Raw genomic sequence first — 19958 nt, 5'->3', positions numbered from 1 at the left:
TTATACATACAAATTTTATATTATAATTTTGTCTAAAATCCAATGCACGGGTCGTCTGACCGTACGTGCTTTGTATCCCAAACAAGTCCTCCTTTGTAGGTCCCCCCCCCCCACCTATGATTACATTCAACTACTCTCTAAAAGAACACACATATTAAAATGGAAATGACACAATAAAACACATTATATAATATATTCTAACCTAAAAGACATAAAAGTGTACACTTGGGTGGATACTATTACCCCTTCTTAAGTTCGCGTCGCAAACTTCGACAGCTGTAGCTCTAATCTTTCTCGCCTTCAATAGGAACAATCCAGTCTTTTGTTCCCATTCTTTATTCCCCATGAGGTCAAGACATGCAAGCGAACTCCTACTCTGATTTAGCATCGAGGGTGGTAAATATTTTCTCCGTACGTCTTCCAATTCGACACAGTAATAAAATATGCTTATAGGAATCCTTTTCTTTGCAAAGCGGACAAAGACGCTCCCCTTCTTCGTTGACAATTTTATTACCCTTCCACGCCCCCAATCTTAGCCACGCTAAACCTGCTCTGCTGTCTTTGTTACAAGAATTTATGTAGTCACACCTCCCCCAGTTAAGCATGAGATCTGATTGTAAATGTAGTGAGGACTTTTCCGAACATTGGAGCTCAATCTCTTGCCTCTCGATATCAATTAAACGCATCTTTACATTACGTCATACATTCCTCCTGTTATTCTCTTTCTCCCACACCCATCCCATTCCTATATGATGCAGCCCTCTCTGCAGTTTATAAACCCACCCCTTTTCCCAGCCCTCTCTTTGTTGAACTTTGTAGCAAATCGACCGTAGAAGCGACTGATCCCCAAATATAATTTTTAACCAGTATTTTATCACCCTAACTTTCATATGAATTACTTCGTTTTGAAGCCCAAACTCCCTTAGCACCCCGCAGTTAGCTGTGCCTCTGCCAATTCCAAATATTCGTTTCAGGAAGTCCGTTTGTACCTTATTTAGTTTTCCTGCATTTTCCCAATCCCAAATTTCCGCCCCATACAACATAGATGACCTAACCACAGATCCATATACTAGCTCCAATATTGCTGCAGGAATATCTAGCACTTTAGTGATCAATTTCAATACCTCCGCACTCTTTACCCCGCACTTGCGTTTCGTTATGTCAACATGCTTAGTCCATCTCCCGTTCATTGATAAAGTAACCCCTAAATATATGAAATGTTTCACATTTTCCAATATGTGCCCGTCGTATGTCCATGTCTCATCCCTACTATATACAGATCCATTTTTAAAAGTAATTGTCTTGGTCTTGTCTGTGTTAACAGTCATGCCCCACTGGCTACAATAATTCTCCAAGCAGTGAAGTTCCTTTTGCAGTCCATTTATTGATCGAGATATCAAAATCAGATTATCTGCATATAAGAGTGCAGGTATGGAGATCCCGTCTAAATTTGGAGCTTCAGATTCTATTTTATCGACCATCTCTGGTATGTCATCTACGAATATATTAAAAAGAAGGGGTGAGAGTATGCACCCTTGTCTAACCCCTCTACGGGTAGCCACATTTTTCGAAACTTTGTCACATTCATACTTTACACAGAACTCCACCTTCTCATATATTGCTGAAATAGCTTTAATCATTCTCGACGACATTCCTTTTTTTCACAGCTTGTACAACAATGCTTCACGTTCTACCGAATCAAATGCTTTTTTAAAATCTACAAATGCGCAATGCAGTTTTCCCCTCTTCTGTATTTCTTTTAGCCTTAATGTCCAAAACAAATATATTATCTATTGTACTGTAACCCTCTCTGAAACAAGCCTGAAACTTAGAGAGCCTTAACCCTCTCTGAAACAAGCCTGAAACTTAGAGAGCCTATCATATTGAAGTATCCACTTCTTCAGTCTCTCATATATAATTCTGCAATAAATCTTTCCCATTGTTGGTAAAAGCGCCACCCCCTATAATTATCAGGTACCGACATGTTTCCCTTTTTGTAGATTGGACATACAATTGCCGATGTCTATTCACTAGGATAACTTTCTCCCATAAAGATTTTGTTAAACATGTCCGTGATTTTACTTGTCGTTGCCTGTATATTAATACACTATTTGAGAAATTCAGAAGGTATCCCGTCTATACCCGGTGCTTTGTTACTTTTTAAACTACTTATAGCTTTCGTCACCTCGTCAGTTGTAAATTCGCCATCTAACATATCAATTTCTGGTACTTGCAGCACTGAATGCAAATTTAAGTCTAGACCACGTAATTCCCCCCCCCCTCCCTCGTATACCCCCTGGAAGTGGCTCTTCCATGCCTCTGGCGAAATGTTACTTCCCACATATGGGCCCTTGCGCAATTTCTTCAGTGATCTCCATACCTCCGTCTCATTCCCTCGTCCTGCGACTTGTCTGATTTCTTCCGCTATGTTACATTGCCATTGTGTCTTTTTTTTTTTTTTCGAATACAATGTCCTTATACAGCTTCCTACGTGCTACATATATTTCTCGCTCCTCATCGCCCCCTAACCGCCTAAAAGCCCGCAATGCTTGATCCATTTCCCTTTTAGCTTTCCTACAATCATTGTCATGACTTCATGACAAACGTTTAATGGAACAGTCAATGGAACGTACCAAAACAGGAACATGAAGTTATAAATAAAATAGTATGAAAAACTTCGATATACAGTTATTATTGCTAATTAATAATTATTCAATATTTGATTTACCACATATATAATATGATAGGTCCATACATAGTGTTCCGCCTATATACTGCAACAATGTAGAAACGTTTTACAAAATATTATTGATATAGCAGTAGATTAATAACAATATTAGTACAGAGATAACGTCACAGAAAATATAATAAAACAAATAATCATGCTTACAACTGTTACAGACGCAAATTATTATTATTATTATTATTACTATTATTATTATTATTACTACTAGAAAACTTTATATAGTTCTTGCATTATCGTAATTGTGTTCTCCGTTTATAATAATTACATTTACATCCAATAACATCTATAAGATGTGGCAAAAACAAAATCACTCCTGTGTGGGGGGGGGGGGGGGGAACATTTACCTGCAACATTTATATTACATTTTAAAGCAAGTTTTGTAGTTGTACTATGGAGAGGTCAGTTAAACACTGCAAAGTTTTGAAATGATAAACATCTATGATGTTACTACACAGTTAATCACTGTAACAAGAACGAATGTCTAACGCTCGAGTTATACCGTTCGAGGATTTATTGTTCATGACAATTTTACCCATCATGCATGTGCGCTATGCTATGAACTACTTGGCGCTCGAGCGAAAACATCCGATGCAGACCTCTGATCCATACACATTACTTGAGACAAGAAAAAATTAAGACATTTCATAATATTCTAAAGCATTTCTGCTAGGGGTATGCGGACAAGAATTTTCAGGATTCACAATGTAATTAATACCAAAATAGTACGTATTTCATGTTTTCTTAAAATTTACATTTTATATTGCAAGATTTTTCCCCTTCGTTAACCAATGAGCCGGGCTTTCCAGACATTGCAAGGAGACAATAGAGATGTTTCCTAGGAAACACTTTAATAACCCGAGCCACCCAACATTCCGGGATTCCCGAGGGCGAGTGAAATCTTCAAATTCTCCTTTAAGGTTACTGAATTCAGAGCGTCAATAAATTTTAAAATCCAAAACAAAATAAATTGTCCCCATTTCACCTTTGCTCATTCTTTTGAATACAATGAAAATCTTTCCAGTGTTGCCATGTATATTTTTATAACCGACTCAGTCGGAGCTAAAAGAAACTAAGTCACTTTTCACAAATTTTCAGGAGAAGCAAAACAAATTCCACCAAATTAATATTTGTATGTTATAGAAAACCAAAGAACATTTAAAAGTCTGACTTAGTTCCTTCTTCCACCGTTCGATGCGCATGACATCCGTTGTTCAAATGGTTGCATAACCAAAAAAAAAAACTACATATTTTGACTTAGTTCGTTTTAGTTCCGAACGATTCAATTGTAAATTGATTTTCATACGGTTTCAAGCAGGGTTTAAGCCGCAGTCGCATTTTGCTACTCGACTTCTGAAAATGCAACTTTCAATGTAAATGTGCAAAAATGCGACAACCACATTGGACTTCAGAAACGAAGACGGTAATAGAGAATATTAAATCAGAGATCTGTATGAACTAATCAGTTCTGGAGAATCTGAATTAAATTAAATGCTAATGGCATGGGCAGTGTTCAAAAAGGTAATGAGCAATAGTTTTCAGGAATGGATTTCAAAGAGTTGGTGCAATTCATGTAAGTTAACAAGTTAAGTAAACAATTTCTTGTCATCGATTTATACAATTCCATCGCATACTGTAAATTGTGAGCTAGGATTTAGTTGCATGAATCTTGTAAAAACTGTAATTAGAAACTGCCTTTCAGTAAAAAGACTTAGCACTCTGCTAACAATAAATCTTTAAGGGCATACTCGTAAAGAATTTCAATGTTTAGAGTGTCCATAAAATAACGTATTTTAATATGACGTAAATTCAGCAATGATTGATTCTAAACATACCTACTTACATAAGTATATCTATTTTTTATTTTATTGGGTTATTTTACGACGCTGTATCAACATCCAAGTTGTTTAGCGTCTGAATGAAATGAAGGTGATAATGCCGGTGAAATGAGTCCGGAGTCCAGCACCGAAAGTTACCCAGCATTTGTTCGTGTTGGGGTGAGGGAAAACCCCGAAAAAACCTCAACAAGGTAACTTGACCCGACCGGGATTCGAACCCGGGCCACCTGGTTTCGCAGCCAGACGCGATGACCGTTACTCCACAGGTGTGGACAAGTATATCTAGAGTGTGATAAGATGGATTGAAAGTAATAAAACTCCAAGAAACAAATTATGTAACTTTTTCTTTCTACAATTAGGCCTATTTAGAATATTGCACAAGCTTTTCGCAATTCGCACAAATCTAATTTTTCATTTGTGCATTTTTGCGACAATTATTTATTTTCTAGCTTAAACCCTGGTTTCAAGTATCAATTTTCATACTTAATTTCTTCTCTTTTTCCAATATCATGGAATTCTTTTCGTACAAAAAAAATTAACTGACAGAGAGTGTAATATTTTGCCATAAAATATAAAAAAGTTACTTGTGTTGTATTGTAGCCAATGTTGAGTCTAGCCCAGAGATGCAGAACTGCAGAAGAGAGGGTGGAAGCATGGGGAAGGAGTTTGTTCTCCCGTCCATAAGGCCGGAGCCTTCAATGACGTATATGTGACGTATGGCAAGCGCACTTCTCCTCCTACCCTACAATGACGCGAGGGTTGAAGGGAAGGGATTAGTTACGTGTTTTGGCTTGTGACGTCTGTCGCAATTGTAGCACAGTTTTGCATCCCTGGTCTAGCCAATGTAAGAACTTGTTTTTGTCTTCTCTTCTGTAAAAAAATTGAGTTAGGGCGTACCTAGTTCTTGCATTCAGATAAGGATTTGATGATGCTGACAAATGTTTTAATTATGCAGATTTAATGTATTTTATTTTGTAGCATAATATGTATAGACAAAACTATGAATTTATAAAGGCTTATTTTGTGAATAACGATATACACCTGCTACAAATGGTTTAGGAATGAAGATAACTTGGTACTGAAATATGTATTTATTTTAGTATTTTGGCAAAATGTTCTTGTATTATGCCGGTCTCTACACATCACATGCACAATTCTCTTGTCACTGTTATAGTCATATACACTACTCCGTCGATATAGGAGAAAGCCAATGTTTACCTACTTAGGTATAACACGCGGAGGAAGTCCCCTGCAATCGGCAAGAATAAATGTTTAAGAAGAGCATGAAAATCAAATATGAACAATAGAAAAATCGATCATATGGGAATGGGTATTTAAGAGTTGTTAATTCATTATGAATAGGTTGAAGATAGGTTGGAAAAGAAAGTTGAAGATAGGTTTAAGATTGAAAAAGATAGGTTTGGAAGTAAATCCCGAAAAGACAAAGTATATGATTATGTCGCGTGACGAGAATATTGTACGAAATGGAAATATAAAAATTGGAAATTTATCCTTTGAAGAGGAGGAAAATTCAAATACCTTGGAGCAACAGTAACAAATATAAATGATACTCGGGTGGAAATTAAACACAGAATAAATATGGGAAATGCCTGTTATTATTCGGTTTAGAAGCTTTTATCATCCAATCTGCTGTCAAAAAATCTGAAAGTTAGAATTTATAAAACAGTTATATTACCGGTTGTTCTTTATGGTTGTGAAACTTGGACTCTCACTTTGAGAGAGGAACATAGGTTAAGGGTGTTTGAGAATAAGTTGCTTCGGAAAATATTTGGGGCTAAGAGGGATGAAGTTACAGGAGAATGGAGGAAGTTACACAACACAGAATGCACGCATTGTATTCTTCACCTGACATAATTAGGAACATGAAATCCAGACGTTTGAGATGGGCAGGGCATGTAGCACGTATGGGGGAATCCAGAAATGGATATAGAGTTTTAGTTGGGAGGTCGGAGGGAAAAAGGCCTTTGGGGAGGCCGAGACGTAGATGGGAAGATAATATTAAATGGATCTGAGGGAGGTGGAATACGATGATAGAGACTGGATTGATCTTGCTCAGGATAGGGACCTATGGCGGGCTTATGTGAGGACCGCAATGAACCTCCGGGTTCCTTAAAAGTCAGTAAGTAAGCATATTATGTATATACAAAACTATGAATTTATAAAGGCTTATTTTGTGAATAACGATGTAAACCTGCTACAAATGGTTTAGGAATGAAGATAATTTGGTACTGAAATATGTTATTTATTTTAGTATTTTGGCAAAATTTTCTTGTATTATGCCGGTCTCTACACATCACATGCACAATTCTCCTGTCACTGTTATAGTCATATACACTGCTCCGTCGAAATAGGAGAAAGCCGTTTACCTATTTAGATATAACAAGTCCCCTGCAATCGGCAAGCATAAATGTTTAAGAAGAGCATACAAATCAAGGAATATTATGAACAGTAGAAAAATCGATCATATGGGATTGGGTAGTTAAGAGCTGTTAATTCGGCTCAACTGCAGTATTTGTCCCGCTCTATAAAACGTCTTTGGTGCCGCTATGCTTCTAACATCTAAAGGAGTGCCAACATAATTCTTGCGCTTTTTGCGCTACCAACCTTAACTCATTTGCCTCCACTGTGACGAAAGCTGTTACTTATGCCAATCTTCCTCCCGATAAAACCCCAGTTCAGCTCGAGCAGAGAGTACAAGACGCGCGAAGAGTATAAAAGGCTGCTGTCTTATTATAAAGATTATGTTTGTATAGTCACGACGCTGTTATTCCCGGCGTGACTCCTCCTCTTTGCTTACGTTTTAGGAAGTCAAGGCTCTAAAAAGTCTAGGTAGGTAGTATCGTTCGCCATTTTTGTTCTTTCATTGCCGAGCTACCAGAAGAGAGATCTATTTGCCACATCGTTAAACACTATTATGTCGTAGCTCCTATGATAATAAATCAAACGCACTGTAATTGAGCAAATAATTGAGCGGCAATTAACGTCCTCGTGTGCTTTCTGCGAACGCCAACGAAAGAGCCAAAACGGCGGGCGATTATATTAAGTATTTATCCAGCCTTAGGAAATGCATGACGCCTTCATCAGCGAATCACAAGACGCACACGTTTAAATGTAGCCGACCTCCAACGTAATTGGCTGCCGGAAATTAGAGCGACGGGACTATAGTAGAGACGGTTCATCTACGGAATCGCCAACATAGGAACCAATTAACGCTGAGTTCGAGCCCCAAAAATATATAATCCATCATTATAGGTATAAAAAATTGCAGAAAACTCATCGTTATTGAGAAGAGTAATACTCGGGTCGAACTCAGGAAATACTGTCCTTACTGACTTCGAACTACCATTCATTAATTATAATTCTTCCACTCTCGAACTCGGGAAGCTGTGTCGTGAACGATTCCACAGATAAAACTCTAAACGATGCAATATAACTGCCGCCATTTGTTATGATGAGCTATTGTGAAATATATCTGCTAAAACGGTTTAAGTATATGTTACTGTTAGTGCACTAGCTTTATCTATGGTATGGTAGCTCCTTTACTTATCTGTGTCTTGCACATGTGCAGTGTCACATCATTGGACTTTAAAAAATCTCTTGCGGGACAGTAGGTACAGTTTCTCCGTTCATTAATTATGAAACGTGAATCTAAATGAACGTTAATATAAATAAATAAATCAATAAACAAACAAATCAACAAACAAACAAATAAAACAATAAACAAACAAATAAATAAACAAACAAATCAATAAACAAACAAACAAATAAATACAACCCGTTTCAGCTCACGTTACCCGCGGCGTCTTCGTGAACCATCCGTTACGTCATAAACTGTACAGTCGCGAGAGAATATTAGTCTATCAGTCTAGACTAGAGCAGCGTGAGGGACGTGTCTACAATCCGTTGGAGCATTTTAATACTGCATTAGTGAATTATTTAGTTGTATTATCATTGAATATACTGTGCATTGAATCGAACGGTACGTATTTATACTCTACTGAAGCATTTTAATACTGCAGATATCACTCCACTGAAGATGTCTGCCGCAGTTGCAGACGAAACGTCTGGTATAAAACCAACTAATAGACCACGGCCTCTCAGCCCGGAAAATGAATCTACATCTATAGACTCCGGCCGTGAAAGCCTACACTGCAAGATTTTAATACTGCATTAGTAATTCATTTAGTTGTAATATCTTTTAATATGCTGTGTATTGAATGAAACGTTTCGTGTTTACATGCCGTTGACCCATTCTAATACTGCATTAGTGATTTATTTAGTTGTAGTATCATTGAATACACTGTGCATTCAATCAAGTTCAGTTTAGATTTTATATAACCGAATCCATAAGATAGCCTAATGTACTGTGTGGAATTTTCAGGGAAGGATTGCAATTGTGACAAAATATAGAAACTCCTCCAAAGAAGAAACCATCCCCGAAAGTGTACAATTCTCAAAGCAGGAAGATAATTTATAACGTATTGAAATTTTGTAGAGAGGAAAAAAGGGCTGGTCTCATTCTACCTTTAGCAAAAGCAGTAGAAAGAGCAGCAAAAGCCGTTGGGTAAGCGAAAAAACAATAAAAACAATTGGGAAAGAATGTGAAAGAGCAGAAAAACTAGGAATTCAAATATCAACTCCCGGTAAAAACCCAAGACGCACAAAAGTAGTAGAGCTAGATGACTTTGACAGGTACTACAGACGTCAAGGAATCCTGTTATACTATGATCGCTTCCATTCTACTGTTGCATGGTATGCGAGAACCTACATACTCTTGGTTTCACAAGTAAAGAACCTTCGTTGCAGGGCTGGGTTCAGGAAGCCATAAATCTGACTGACACGCTCCCCCAATTAGTGAAACTGCGGACAAAGATACCGCCAGGAGACCGTCGCGAATGCTGTGTTGTGAATTTTCCATTTCTGAAGGAATCCAACCAGTTGCAAAAGAAAATACATTTAAAGAGTCCAGCCAAGAGCAAACGTGGCAACAGCTTCCCCTAACTGGCCTGTCAATCACTGTCATCTGTGCAGAAGTGGTGTGAGGCCAGGGTTCTTTACTTGTGGAGCCGAGAGTACTGTCTATAACATTGCAGCACGTACTGTACCATGTTTCCTACCCCCGCAACTCCGCTTGCTGCCCACAGTTACCGTAGTTCTGATGTAAACAGAGACGGTAGCGACATCACTCCGAGAGGTAACGTGAAGTAGAACAGGTAGTAAATAAATATCAAGACGTTGAATAATATTTACTTTGTCAAAAATATTCAGACGTGAACGTGTTTGTGACATGATGCATTACCGGTATGCGGGGGCTTGGATTCTCGTCACAACAGACCACGTTATACCGGTTTGCTACTTTCCTTAGACTCAAACGTACTTACTAAATAGGTAGAGTAGTGTATACAGAGTGTTTAAAAAATACGGGGCATAATTTCAGGTATGTATTTCCCACATGTAGACAATCAGAATAGTTCATTACAACATGTGTCCGGAAATGCTTCATTTCCGAGTTATAGCCTTCACAACATTGAAATTCACCGGAACATTTTTCTTTCCGCAGGTCGTTGTCATTACAGAAGATGTTCAAAATGTCCACCTCCTGCTTGAATACAGATCTCACATCGATGTCTCATTAACCTGCGAACACGATCCCAAACTCCAGGAGTATTGCGTATGTCCTCAGAACATGCCACAATTCGATTCCGAAGGAATACAGTTGATACTCTTTCAACAGTCTTCAGGCAGTCGTATGAGGGACATTGACTTGCAACGCTACCCTTCGTGTGCTGATAGAAGGAGTCATGTTCACAGCCTCCAGAATCTCCTCCTGTACTTCTGGAGTTGTAGATCTTGGTCGTCCCCTTCCCAAACCAGGAGAGTTACATTTTCCATACTCGCACAGACGGTAATGGAGACGTACAAATGTCTTCCGATCTGGACATTGTCACTGTGGGTACCTCTCCTGGTACAAACGACGAGCCAGCTCAGCATTGCCGTCCGCCTTACAGTACATGAAGTGTATCTCTGCCAGCTCTTGATTTGAATACATGTCGCACAGTCTAACGCCTACACAACACTGAATGTAACCTTCGTCTCGGAATGAACTGTCAGAGTGCCCTCTTAACGTCTTCTTTGACGACAAAGACCTACGGAAAGAAAAACGTTCCGGTGAATTTCAATGTTGTGAAGGCCATAACTCGGAAATAAAGCATTTCCGGACACATGTTGTAATGAACTAGTTTGATTGTCTACATGTGGGAAATACATACCTGAAATTATGCCCCGTATTTTAAACACTCTGTATAATATATTAATCATTATTGTAAAGTGAATATTACTCTGAAGTAACGAACGTGCAGCCAATATATTGCTACAGCAACAAAGCGTTAAATTTCTGAAATGTACCTCCGAAAGCGATTATGTAATTGTGTTGTCATCCACTTAACTCGAGAAAGTGTGAGTTGATATTAAAAAGAAAGTAATAGTCATTTATCTAAATTCATTATATGTACCTACATCAGCGTATTTATGTACATCATGGACATACACGAACACAATAGCTAAACAATTTTCGCCGCGTGTGTAATGAAAGCATAATTTGTGTTGTCTCTTTCCAAATGTCCACACGTCATCATTTATCTTCAGGTTGTCATGGGTACGCGTTGAAAATCCTTCCTCACTTGAAACTAAAGCATGCGTACGTTGGTGTCGACGTTATCACATAATGAGATTCATATTTCTGCAAGTGAGTAATTATCTGTAGTAGGCCTATTTGCACGTTCGAACGAGTGAAATTATGCTAATAAGATGAAACCAAGAGTCAAATTTAATAAGATTATTCAACGAATAAAATTCAATAACTTGCAAAACCGAATTACTTACGTAAATCATAATAACACTGCTGAACGAAATTAATAGTAATATGCGTTACAAGAGCGGTATGTTGAAGTTTTCATGTTCGAGGAAAAGTTTGAAAAAGCGAAACGTATTTGAACTTTTTTAATTTCCGAGAATTGAAAGAAAACATACCGCTCGTGTATCGTACATTATTTTGTGAGAAGATCGTTTATTACATACCTGAAAGAGGAATTTCTAATTAGTTGCAATGAAATCTCCATCTTGGTTTCTGTTCAATGACGGCAAATTTTCAAAACAAAAATATCTATCTCCAACATTGTTGCTTTAAAATGTTTTCTGTGTTTACTATACTCCAGCAGGCAATGATATACGTTTGTCTCCCCCCCCCCCCAGTCTATAAATGCGAACTTAAAACAAACGGCTTCCTTAATGTTACATGCATCACGAATGCAATAACTTTAGTGGAGTTGTAGAGTTTACTTAATTTTTGCAAATATTTAAAAACAATAATTAACAGTGCAATTTAGGTGAAATTGCAGTGGTAAGTTTCCAATTTATAATTATTACTATACTGAACGTCTCTAAAAATAATATGTTAAAAGCCTAAAGCAGTAAAATCAATATGTGACTTAAGCGGTAAGAAGAGGGAAATTGTTATGTGTGTTAGGTTGGGAATACTGAATGTGGAATTTTACACTTACCGCGGATTGGTTTTGTGCGGAAACCAAGCAAATACGCACGATCTCGCACAAACATATGTTTTGTTAAAAGATAAATGCTGGGTTGCAAGAAAGCATTTATAGATTCGTTCAACACTATTGGTCCTATAATATTGTTCATTTAGCGTCAGTAAGCGTTGCAAGAACGACCTTTAAATCTATTGGTTCGTTAAAGCACTCTGTAAACTATAGGTCGAAAATCGGAGCTATGAACAGTTAGCCTCCATATTGTACATATATTTCTTGTTTTTGTATCTGACAGTATTAAGTAATTTCGTGGATATGTTATCATCAGAAGTAAATAAGTGAAATGTAATATACATATCACAGTGAACTCGAGATTCATGTGTGTATAGGAAAAGTTTTGTGAATAAAACAATTTTATTACTATTATAGAATCGTTTGACGTTGAGGTTATGTTTGATATCATACAACATCTACCAAGACCAAGAATACTGAGAGACAGATCGAATCCTCTAGAAGAATACGATAATATTGATTTTAAGGTTAGATTTAGATTATCGAAAGACACATTCATGGCTCTCTTGCATGAAATAGGGCATTACCTATATTGGAAAACAAAAAGCACGCAGTAAATTGCCTTGCGCTATTACGCAATAGGAGCGTTTCAGAATGTGATAGTGGATCATGTTCATGTTTATAAATCTACAGTTTGTAGAAGAATAAGATGTGTGACTGCATTGCAAGAATGAGAGAACAATACGTTACTATGCCTCAAGGAAATTCTGTACAAACAGTAAAACAGGATTTCTTCTCAATTTGCAATTTTCCCAACGTTATTGATGTATAGATTGTAGCCATATGAAAATTCAAAGCCCCAGTGGACACTTGAATGAGATGTACCGAAACAGGAAGGGTTTTACTTCTCTATCAGTCTGTACCAAGAATCGTTGCATGTTGACCTGGGTTAGTATTTGATGCCTGTCTTGTGCAAAGTTTGAAAACAATGACTATCCAAAAACACAATATTACCATAGCGACATGCACGTATAATAAGCGAATTATTTGCGCCGGCTACGATGGCTCTGCCGTTGTGAATCTTTTCCGTTTAAAGATGGAATAGCTAACAGATCGTTAAATATCACATTTGCAACGACCTATACTTTAAAGACTGGAATAGTTTAAAGGTCCGTTACTTAACGAGAGAATATCAATTTATGGAACAGGTTTCTTGCAACCCAGCGAAAGAATGGATGATTCGTATAGCATTTTTCGTCCTGATTTCAGATCTGTTTTAAAAATTTTTCTATCACTCTGGGTTTTTGAGTAATTATATGAAATATACTTCAGACTTTTCTAGTATTGATACCTTGTAACATTTTACCTAAAACCATATTTATTTTCTTAAAATGTGAAATAGATTTTAGATTATATTTAGCTTCAGGAACATTTCTTTGAGTGTCCAGTATTAGTGTGACAGAATATTTGGGCTTCATTTTTCCTGGTAGCACTTTCCATTTTAAAAAAATCCTGATGAAAACGCTCCCCATGTTCGTCGCTCACTATTCGAAGGTTTTGAGGGGAAAAAAAAAAAAAAAAAAGAGATGAGAATCCAAGAAGTTATTTTGAGAGATATGACGCCCCATCACGTTATAGTTCTGAATCAGCTCGCTGACAAGTTCTCTGTAATATTCTGATCTGTAGTTCCTAAAAAGTAACAGTCTGTTGAATGATTCTTAGATTCCCGGCATATCACTAGAACTGGAAAAGGCATATGACGGGATCCTTTGAGTCAACCAGTTGGGCTAATAGAATTACATGGGGCTAATAGAATTACATGGAACACAACTGATTTCATCTATTTTGTAATCAAAAGAACTCGTAAGCTCTTTTAACTAGAGCAGTAAAATTCACTGTGTACTTTCAAAGTTAATTAACCACAAACGTAATAAAAATTGTTTATGATTTATACAATATTTCGAGGTATGCTTCACTTTATAAGATATTTTTACCACACTTAAAATTAGAACAAAGAAAACACGGGTTATGAAACTTGTTTCATGAATGTTAGTTCCAATTCAGCTGAGAATTAATACTAACTCTCGCAGTCGTACGAGGAATAAAATTCATTTTTATGAATTCTGACTTCATAGGCAACAGAGATCTAAAGTTATAGTAGAGATGGAGGAAATAATTTAAATACCGATATATTGATATTGCAATATATTGCAAACCTAATTTCGATAAACGATATACATTGCAAAAAAATATATCGGTATATCGAAACGATTAACGATATATCGCTATTCTGTTAGCAAATTAATAGATTCTAATGCAATTACATTTCCAGGTGTACATTTATTACAATAAACTTACTTAAATTTTAATAGCCTATTCCTTATTAATTAGCACTGACATTAACATAACAGTCAAAAGATTAAATGTAAAATTGAAACGATAAACAATACATATTATTATTATTATTATTATTATTATTATTATTATTATTATTATTATTATGTAGTTCCTAACCTAAGTCAAAATTATGGTGGAGGTGAGCTTAAATGATACAATGGGAAAGTGTTAAGTGAACTCTATATGAATCAGTATTTGATACTGAAACATTCATTCACTCATAGTGTTCTGACCAAGGGCAGATATTTCACTGCAAACTCAGCATTCCCCAGTCTTTCCTACTTTCTGCCTTCCTCTTTGTCTCCGCATACGATCCATATATCTTAATTTCGTCTATCATCTGATATCTTCTTCTGCCCCAAACTCTTCTCCCGTTCACCATTGCTTCTAGTGCATCCTTCTACTATCACTCTTAGCATGTTTTGTTAACAGTTCTTCACTAAATACTCCAAGTAGATGTTGAACAGGGTAGGTGATAAAGGGCATTCTTGTCTTACTTTTCTCCCTATTTTACTTGCTTCTAACATTAAATTTCTTCTCCTTTCACCGTTGTTTCATTTATAGGTTACTGAAAAGCCTTCTCTCTTTCCAATCCACGGCAATTTTCTTTAGGATCCCCATCAGTTTATTCCAATCCACGGTTCAATTATTCTAATTTTATATAGGATTCAGTCCAGGACACAAATATAATGCTGTTTTCTAGATAACAACGTAATCATTTTTAAATGTAAGTAAACAGTTCTTGTATTCATCTTTAAATGTTTGCATCCATTTTTAAATGTAAGTAAACAGTACTTAGAATATTACAAGTTTTAACAAACTTCACAGTTGATGTAATACAATCCTTCTATAGTAAGTTCCCATTGCAAATTATTGTTACACTCCAACATTTCAAACATCGATGATGATGATGATGATGATGATAATGATGATGATAGGGTAGGGTTGCCAGGTTGAACTATCGCAAAACCCGGAGATTTACTAAGTCTATAAAATTAATTGTTAGGCCTATTATTACTATTATTGGGCGTATTATTATTATTATTCCTATTATAATTAATTTATTAGACCTATATTTTATTTTGTATTGCAAGTTAAAGGATCGGTTAAAAATTCAATAATGTAGGATTTGATTTGACGGATAAATTCATATTCGAAATCCTGAAAAAAAAAATTACGTTTTCAACAGTTCCTTAATTTTAATGCCAGTTTTGCAGACTTTAGGAATTTATTTCTCCGTCAAATAAAATTCAATCATGATGAAATTTTTAGGCATGGCACAAAAAAATATCTCTCTTAAATGCGTGTTAGTTAATTTTTTCACAGCCTCATATAAAAAAGTTATAAAATTGGGTTAAACGAGCGTTGAGCGGATTCCGCCCATTTTGGAATGGACACCGACGAACTTAGGTTAGATTAGGTTAGTTTAGGCTTTTATTATCCCGTCAAGATGAAAGTGAAAGCGATCGAGTGTGATTTTTTTGTTTTCTATGTCGGCAGTTCAAGTTCGTCGGTGTCTTCCAAAATCGGCGGAATCCGCTCAACGCTTGTTTCACCTAAAATTGTTAAAAATTCAGCAATAATCAAATCTTTTTACTGTATTGAGATAGACGTAGGCCTACCTTAAAATTTGCATTTCTTGGAGCTCCTTATAGATTCCAGACGTCTCTTGTTTTCCAAGGCTATTTTGTAGAATTCCTGACAGCTTACACTCAAGTTCATTTTAATACAAATTTCCGCTCTCACTAGTTCTGTTGACATCCTGTTCACAAACCATTCGTAACATATGCGCGTTACTTAATGGAATTTCTAGAACATGTCGCATTATTAATAACATATTAGGGCCGTAACTTTTTCGAACAGAAAATTGGAAGTGTAGAATAACAAAATACAGAAAACGTTCTGTCACTAACAATGAATGTTCATTTACTTCAAATTCTTGGGAACATACAAATATCCAATCACTTTTTGCCTAATAAAGGCCTACATTTTCAAAGCGCGCCACATTTTAACAAGGCGTTCAACAGCTAATTGAAGGGACAATCATCGAACTGGAATATGACGCAAAATCTGAAAATAGTCCTGTTGAGCAAATTCACTCTCACAAAATCTAGCACTTCGCATAACAGACTGCACTGCACTAAACTGTAAGAACTGACTTGTGAAGAACAAGAAAATGAATATTGAGCTTTAAATTTGAAATTGTTCCATTGTCACGCATTCAGATTTCGTTAAAATACTGCTACAAAACTTTATTAACAACAAAAGTTAATTTAAAATTATCTTAATTCTGAAATATATTATCACCATATCAAAATTATCTGTTTTAATTTTATATTTACGTCATCTTTCATTGTTGGTGATTGTTGGCATGGTGTGAGAGACTAGTGTCTGATTGGCGAAGCGCGCTAAAACTTCAACACTACCACAGACGCTCACTTTTAAAGTTACAGCTTGCGTCATTATAAGCCTGACTCTTTAATAATGGCAAAATTTCACTTTAAAGTTATTATAGACAGTGAATTTTTACTACAACATTGCTAATTATTAACATTTCAAACGCAATTTCCCAGGGCAAAGGTTTCTTGTCGGCCAGAGATGGATTCATACAACCGGGCATTCCGGGCGGCGTCCGGAGAGATCTGGCAACCCTATGATAGGGATAGAATTTTTATGTTACTAAAATATATAAGTCAACAATGTCAGTACTAGGTTGTGCATAGAAATCCTAGCCATAAACAAATCTCAAACCAGTATTGTATCCTTGTTTCTCTTTCCATTAAAAAAAAAAGTTTTGAAGTCAGACGGTTCCATTCCAAAGTGGCAGTTGCTCCTGCCTTGAAGAACATAAAATACTAAGACAGTAGTAGATAAACCTCCCGTCCGTCTCATGTTCGCATACGTTGCACTTTGAGTTTGGTACTGCATATTAGAGATGGGTAAAAAATAACACAACAGTTATTTTGGAACTGTTCCGGTCTCGGAACTGTTGCAAAAATGAACAGTAGGTCGGGACCTCCTGTTCCGAAATAACAGTGTTCCGACTCCGAGCTGCTCACTTGCCCAGCTGTTGCGGGCTCGCAGTACCGCGTTGCACAAGGTATGTTCCGACTCCGAGATAACAGTCGGAACGTCGGAGCTTGTTCCGATGAACCGACAGCTGCAGTTACACTGTTCTCGTTGTTCTTTATGTTATACTTGGAACTTCGTTGGATGAAGTTGGTACTTGAAACTCTCACGTGGTTGGAGGGGGGCGCATGGAAATTGAAATCCTTGCGGTGGCGCGAACTTTAATATCAACATTTGTAAGACTGGCCAATCATCTGTAATGTTATAGTAAGTATTTAATAATCTGTAATATTCATTCCCGCTTTATGGTTTATTTCACCATTAGTTGACTAATTCTGTTTTATAAACATTCTACAAAGTCATAAAGTACGCATACTATTATTAATTCATTGATCAGCTGATTCTATACAAAGGTTAAAGTCGTAAATGGTAATGAGTGGTTTAGTTACAATGTCTGTATGTCGTTTGTTGAGGTTAAGTCTGACAAGCACAAGTTTTTGTGCTATCTTCTCTGTTATCAAAGAACGACAAAAATGTTGTAGCATTATTTGTTGGAAACTACCCATATAAGTACTGATTTGGAGAGCGAGGTTTAATGCGAAGTTTAAATTACACTTTGGTAAAGATGCGATTCCAACATTTTACTAACCCACTGCGGGGTTTCCAGGTTTCAGTACTGCCAATATATATCTTTTTTATTTATGAAATTGTAATATTTATTATTATTATTATTATTATTATTATTATTATTATTATTATAACTGCATTAAGAAAAGTAAAAATAAAAATTAATGATTTGTTTTTTTTTATTATGTAATAGAGAGAAGAGAAAATACATACCATATGTTTTAAATGTTATGTTATTTTTTTTAGTTGGCTACCATGTCTTTATAACTTTATGTACGAAAACAAAGTATTGTATTCTGTCCTTGTAGTCAACAGCTGTTTAATTACTAACATTAAGCTTTTGAGTTCTGTCCGCATGCACAGCAATTTTCCAAAATCGATTCGAATGTGCATTGCAGTGCCATCTATAGATAAGAATGTGTACTATGTCATGCCTATGAGTGCTCCAGTGTGCACAGCATGGTGAAGAGGGAGGGTACTGTACCGTTCGTTTGAACGACTCAACGACTCCGACTCATCACCACTGGTGACTGTTATTTCGGAACTGTTATTTGGAACATAGTATTTTTTCGGAACCGGAACAGTCGGAACTGTTCCGGGAAAAGAACAACTTCGCCCATCACTACTGCATATTAAACAGTTTGAATTCGAATTCCAGCCCAGCCAATCAGAGAAAGGCATTGATTGGATTGGATATTTCAAGGTTGCACAATGTAACTGTTCACTTTCATTAACGCCATCTCTCAGGGAATTATCGGAGTTAACTAATGTGGATTTTATTGTTCATAATAATTCCACGAAAACAAATACAGAAAAAAAAAACGATAAATTTATGAGAAAACCGATATATTATACGATATATTGAATCAAAATTTCGATATCAATATATCGAAACGAAAATATCGGTATTTCGTAAAAATCGATATATCGTTCCCATCTCTAAGTTATAGGTCAATTTGTTAAAGTTGAAATATTTTCTTTCCATTCGCATGTTAAGGACTGTATATATAGTAATAAAAATAAATAAATGTTCTAAAATTACAAAAAATAGTGGGTGGTAGAAAAATTCTAACTTCCAATTTTGGAATCAGCAGATGACATTACATAAGAAACATCAGACATTTTACATTTAACAAAATCATTGTTGAGGCGTTATGTCAGGTAAGACGCTTCATTACTGTAATTGGTTGATTTTTAAGGCGGTGCTGAAACGTAACTGGCCGATATCACAAATTCATCCTGTAAATTGAATAGTCACTATAAGAGAAAAATGTTTTGTTGTGGTACTTCACCTGACTAGATGAAACAAATGCATGCGGATGGGCTGTGTGACGAGTCTGTTGATGCCGAAGGCCAACTGGTAAACATTTCCGGATCTACAAAAATATATTAAATGCAGCGTTACGTGTTTATGAAATACAGAGAATAGAACGTTAAGATATTCAGGAAGAAACCACTATGTGAGTTTCTCCTATTGCGGTTTTAAAAATATTTGCTGCTATCCAAATGTGGGTCTTACAATGCTCCCTGCTGGCTACCTCGTCCATTATAACCACAGAAAAAGAAAAGTTCAGGAAATACATCTCCAAGGAAAGCAGAATGCAGTAGCCTATAAGTTTATCATTTCTTCCTTTTACTTTTACAATTTTAACTCTCATCTCATTATTGAAATTAGTAATGAACCCTGTCGTCAGATGGCACTTTCTC

At 36.3% G+C, this 19958-nt stretch overlaps 1 protein-coding gene across 2 annotated transcripts in view; it reads right to left on the bottom strand.

The window, feature by feature from the left end:
- The window catches only part of LOC138694855 (harmonin), a 521763-nt gene that overhangs the window by 372788 nt on the left and 129017 nt on the right, over positions 1-19958 (bottom strand). Inside the window, exon 3 of one of the 2 annotated variants that reach the window (XM_069818984.1) lies at positions 19544-19627. The exons of the other annotated variant lie outside the window; for it this stretch is intronic. Coding sequence (XP_069675085.1) covers positions 19544-19627 — 84 coding nt within the window. The remainder of the gene's footprint in view (positions 1-19543; positions 19628-19958) is intronic. 2 annotated transcript variants of the gene reach the window in all.

The sequence above is a fragment of the Periplaneta americana genome, chromosome 2 (genome assembly GCF_040183065.1).
Source record: "Periplaneta americana isolate PAMFEO1 chromosome 2, P.americana_PAMFEO1_priV1, whole genome shotgun sequence".
NCBI classification, from domain to species: domain Eukaryota; kingdom Metazoa; phylum Arthropoda; class Insecta; order Blattodea; family Blattidae; genus Periplaneta; species Periplaneta americana.
The sequence above is the reverse complement of the archived record's forward strand: the minus strand, read 5'-3'. Positions and strand labels throughout refer to the sequence as shown.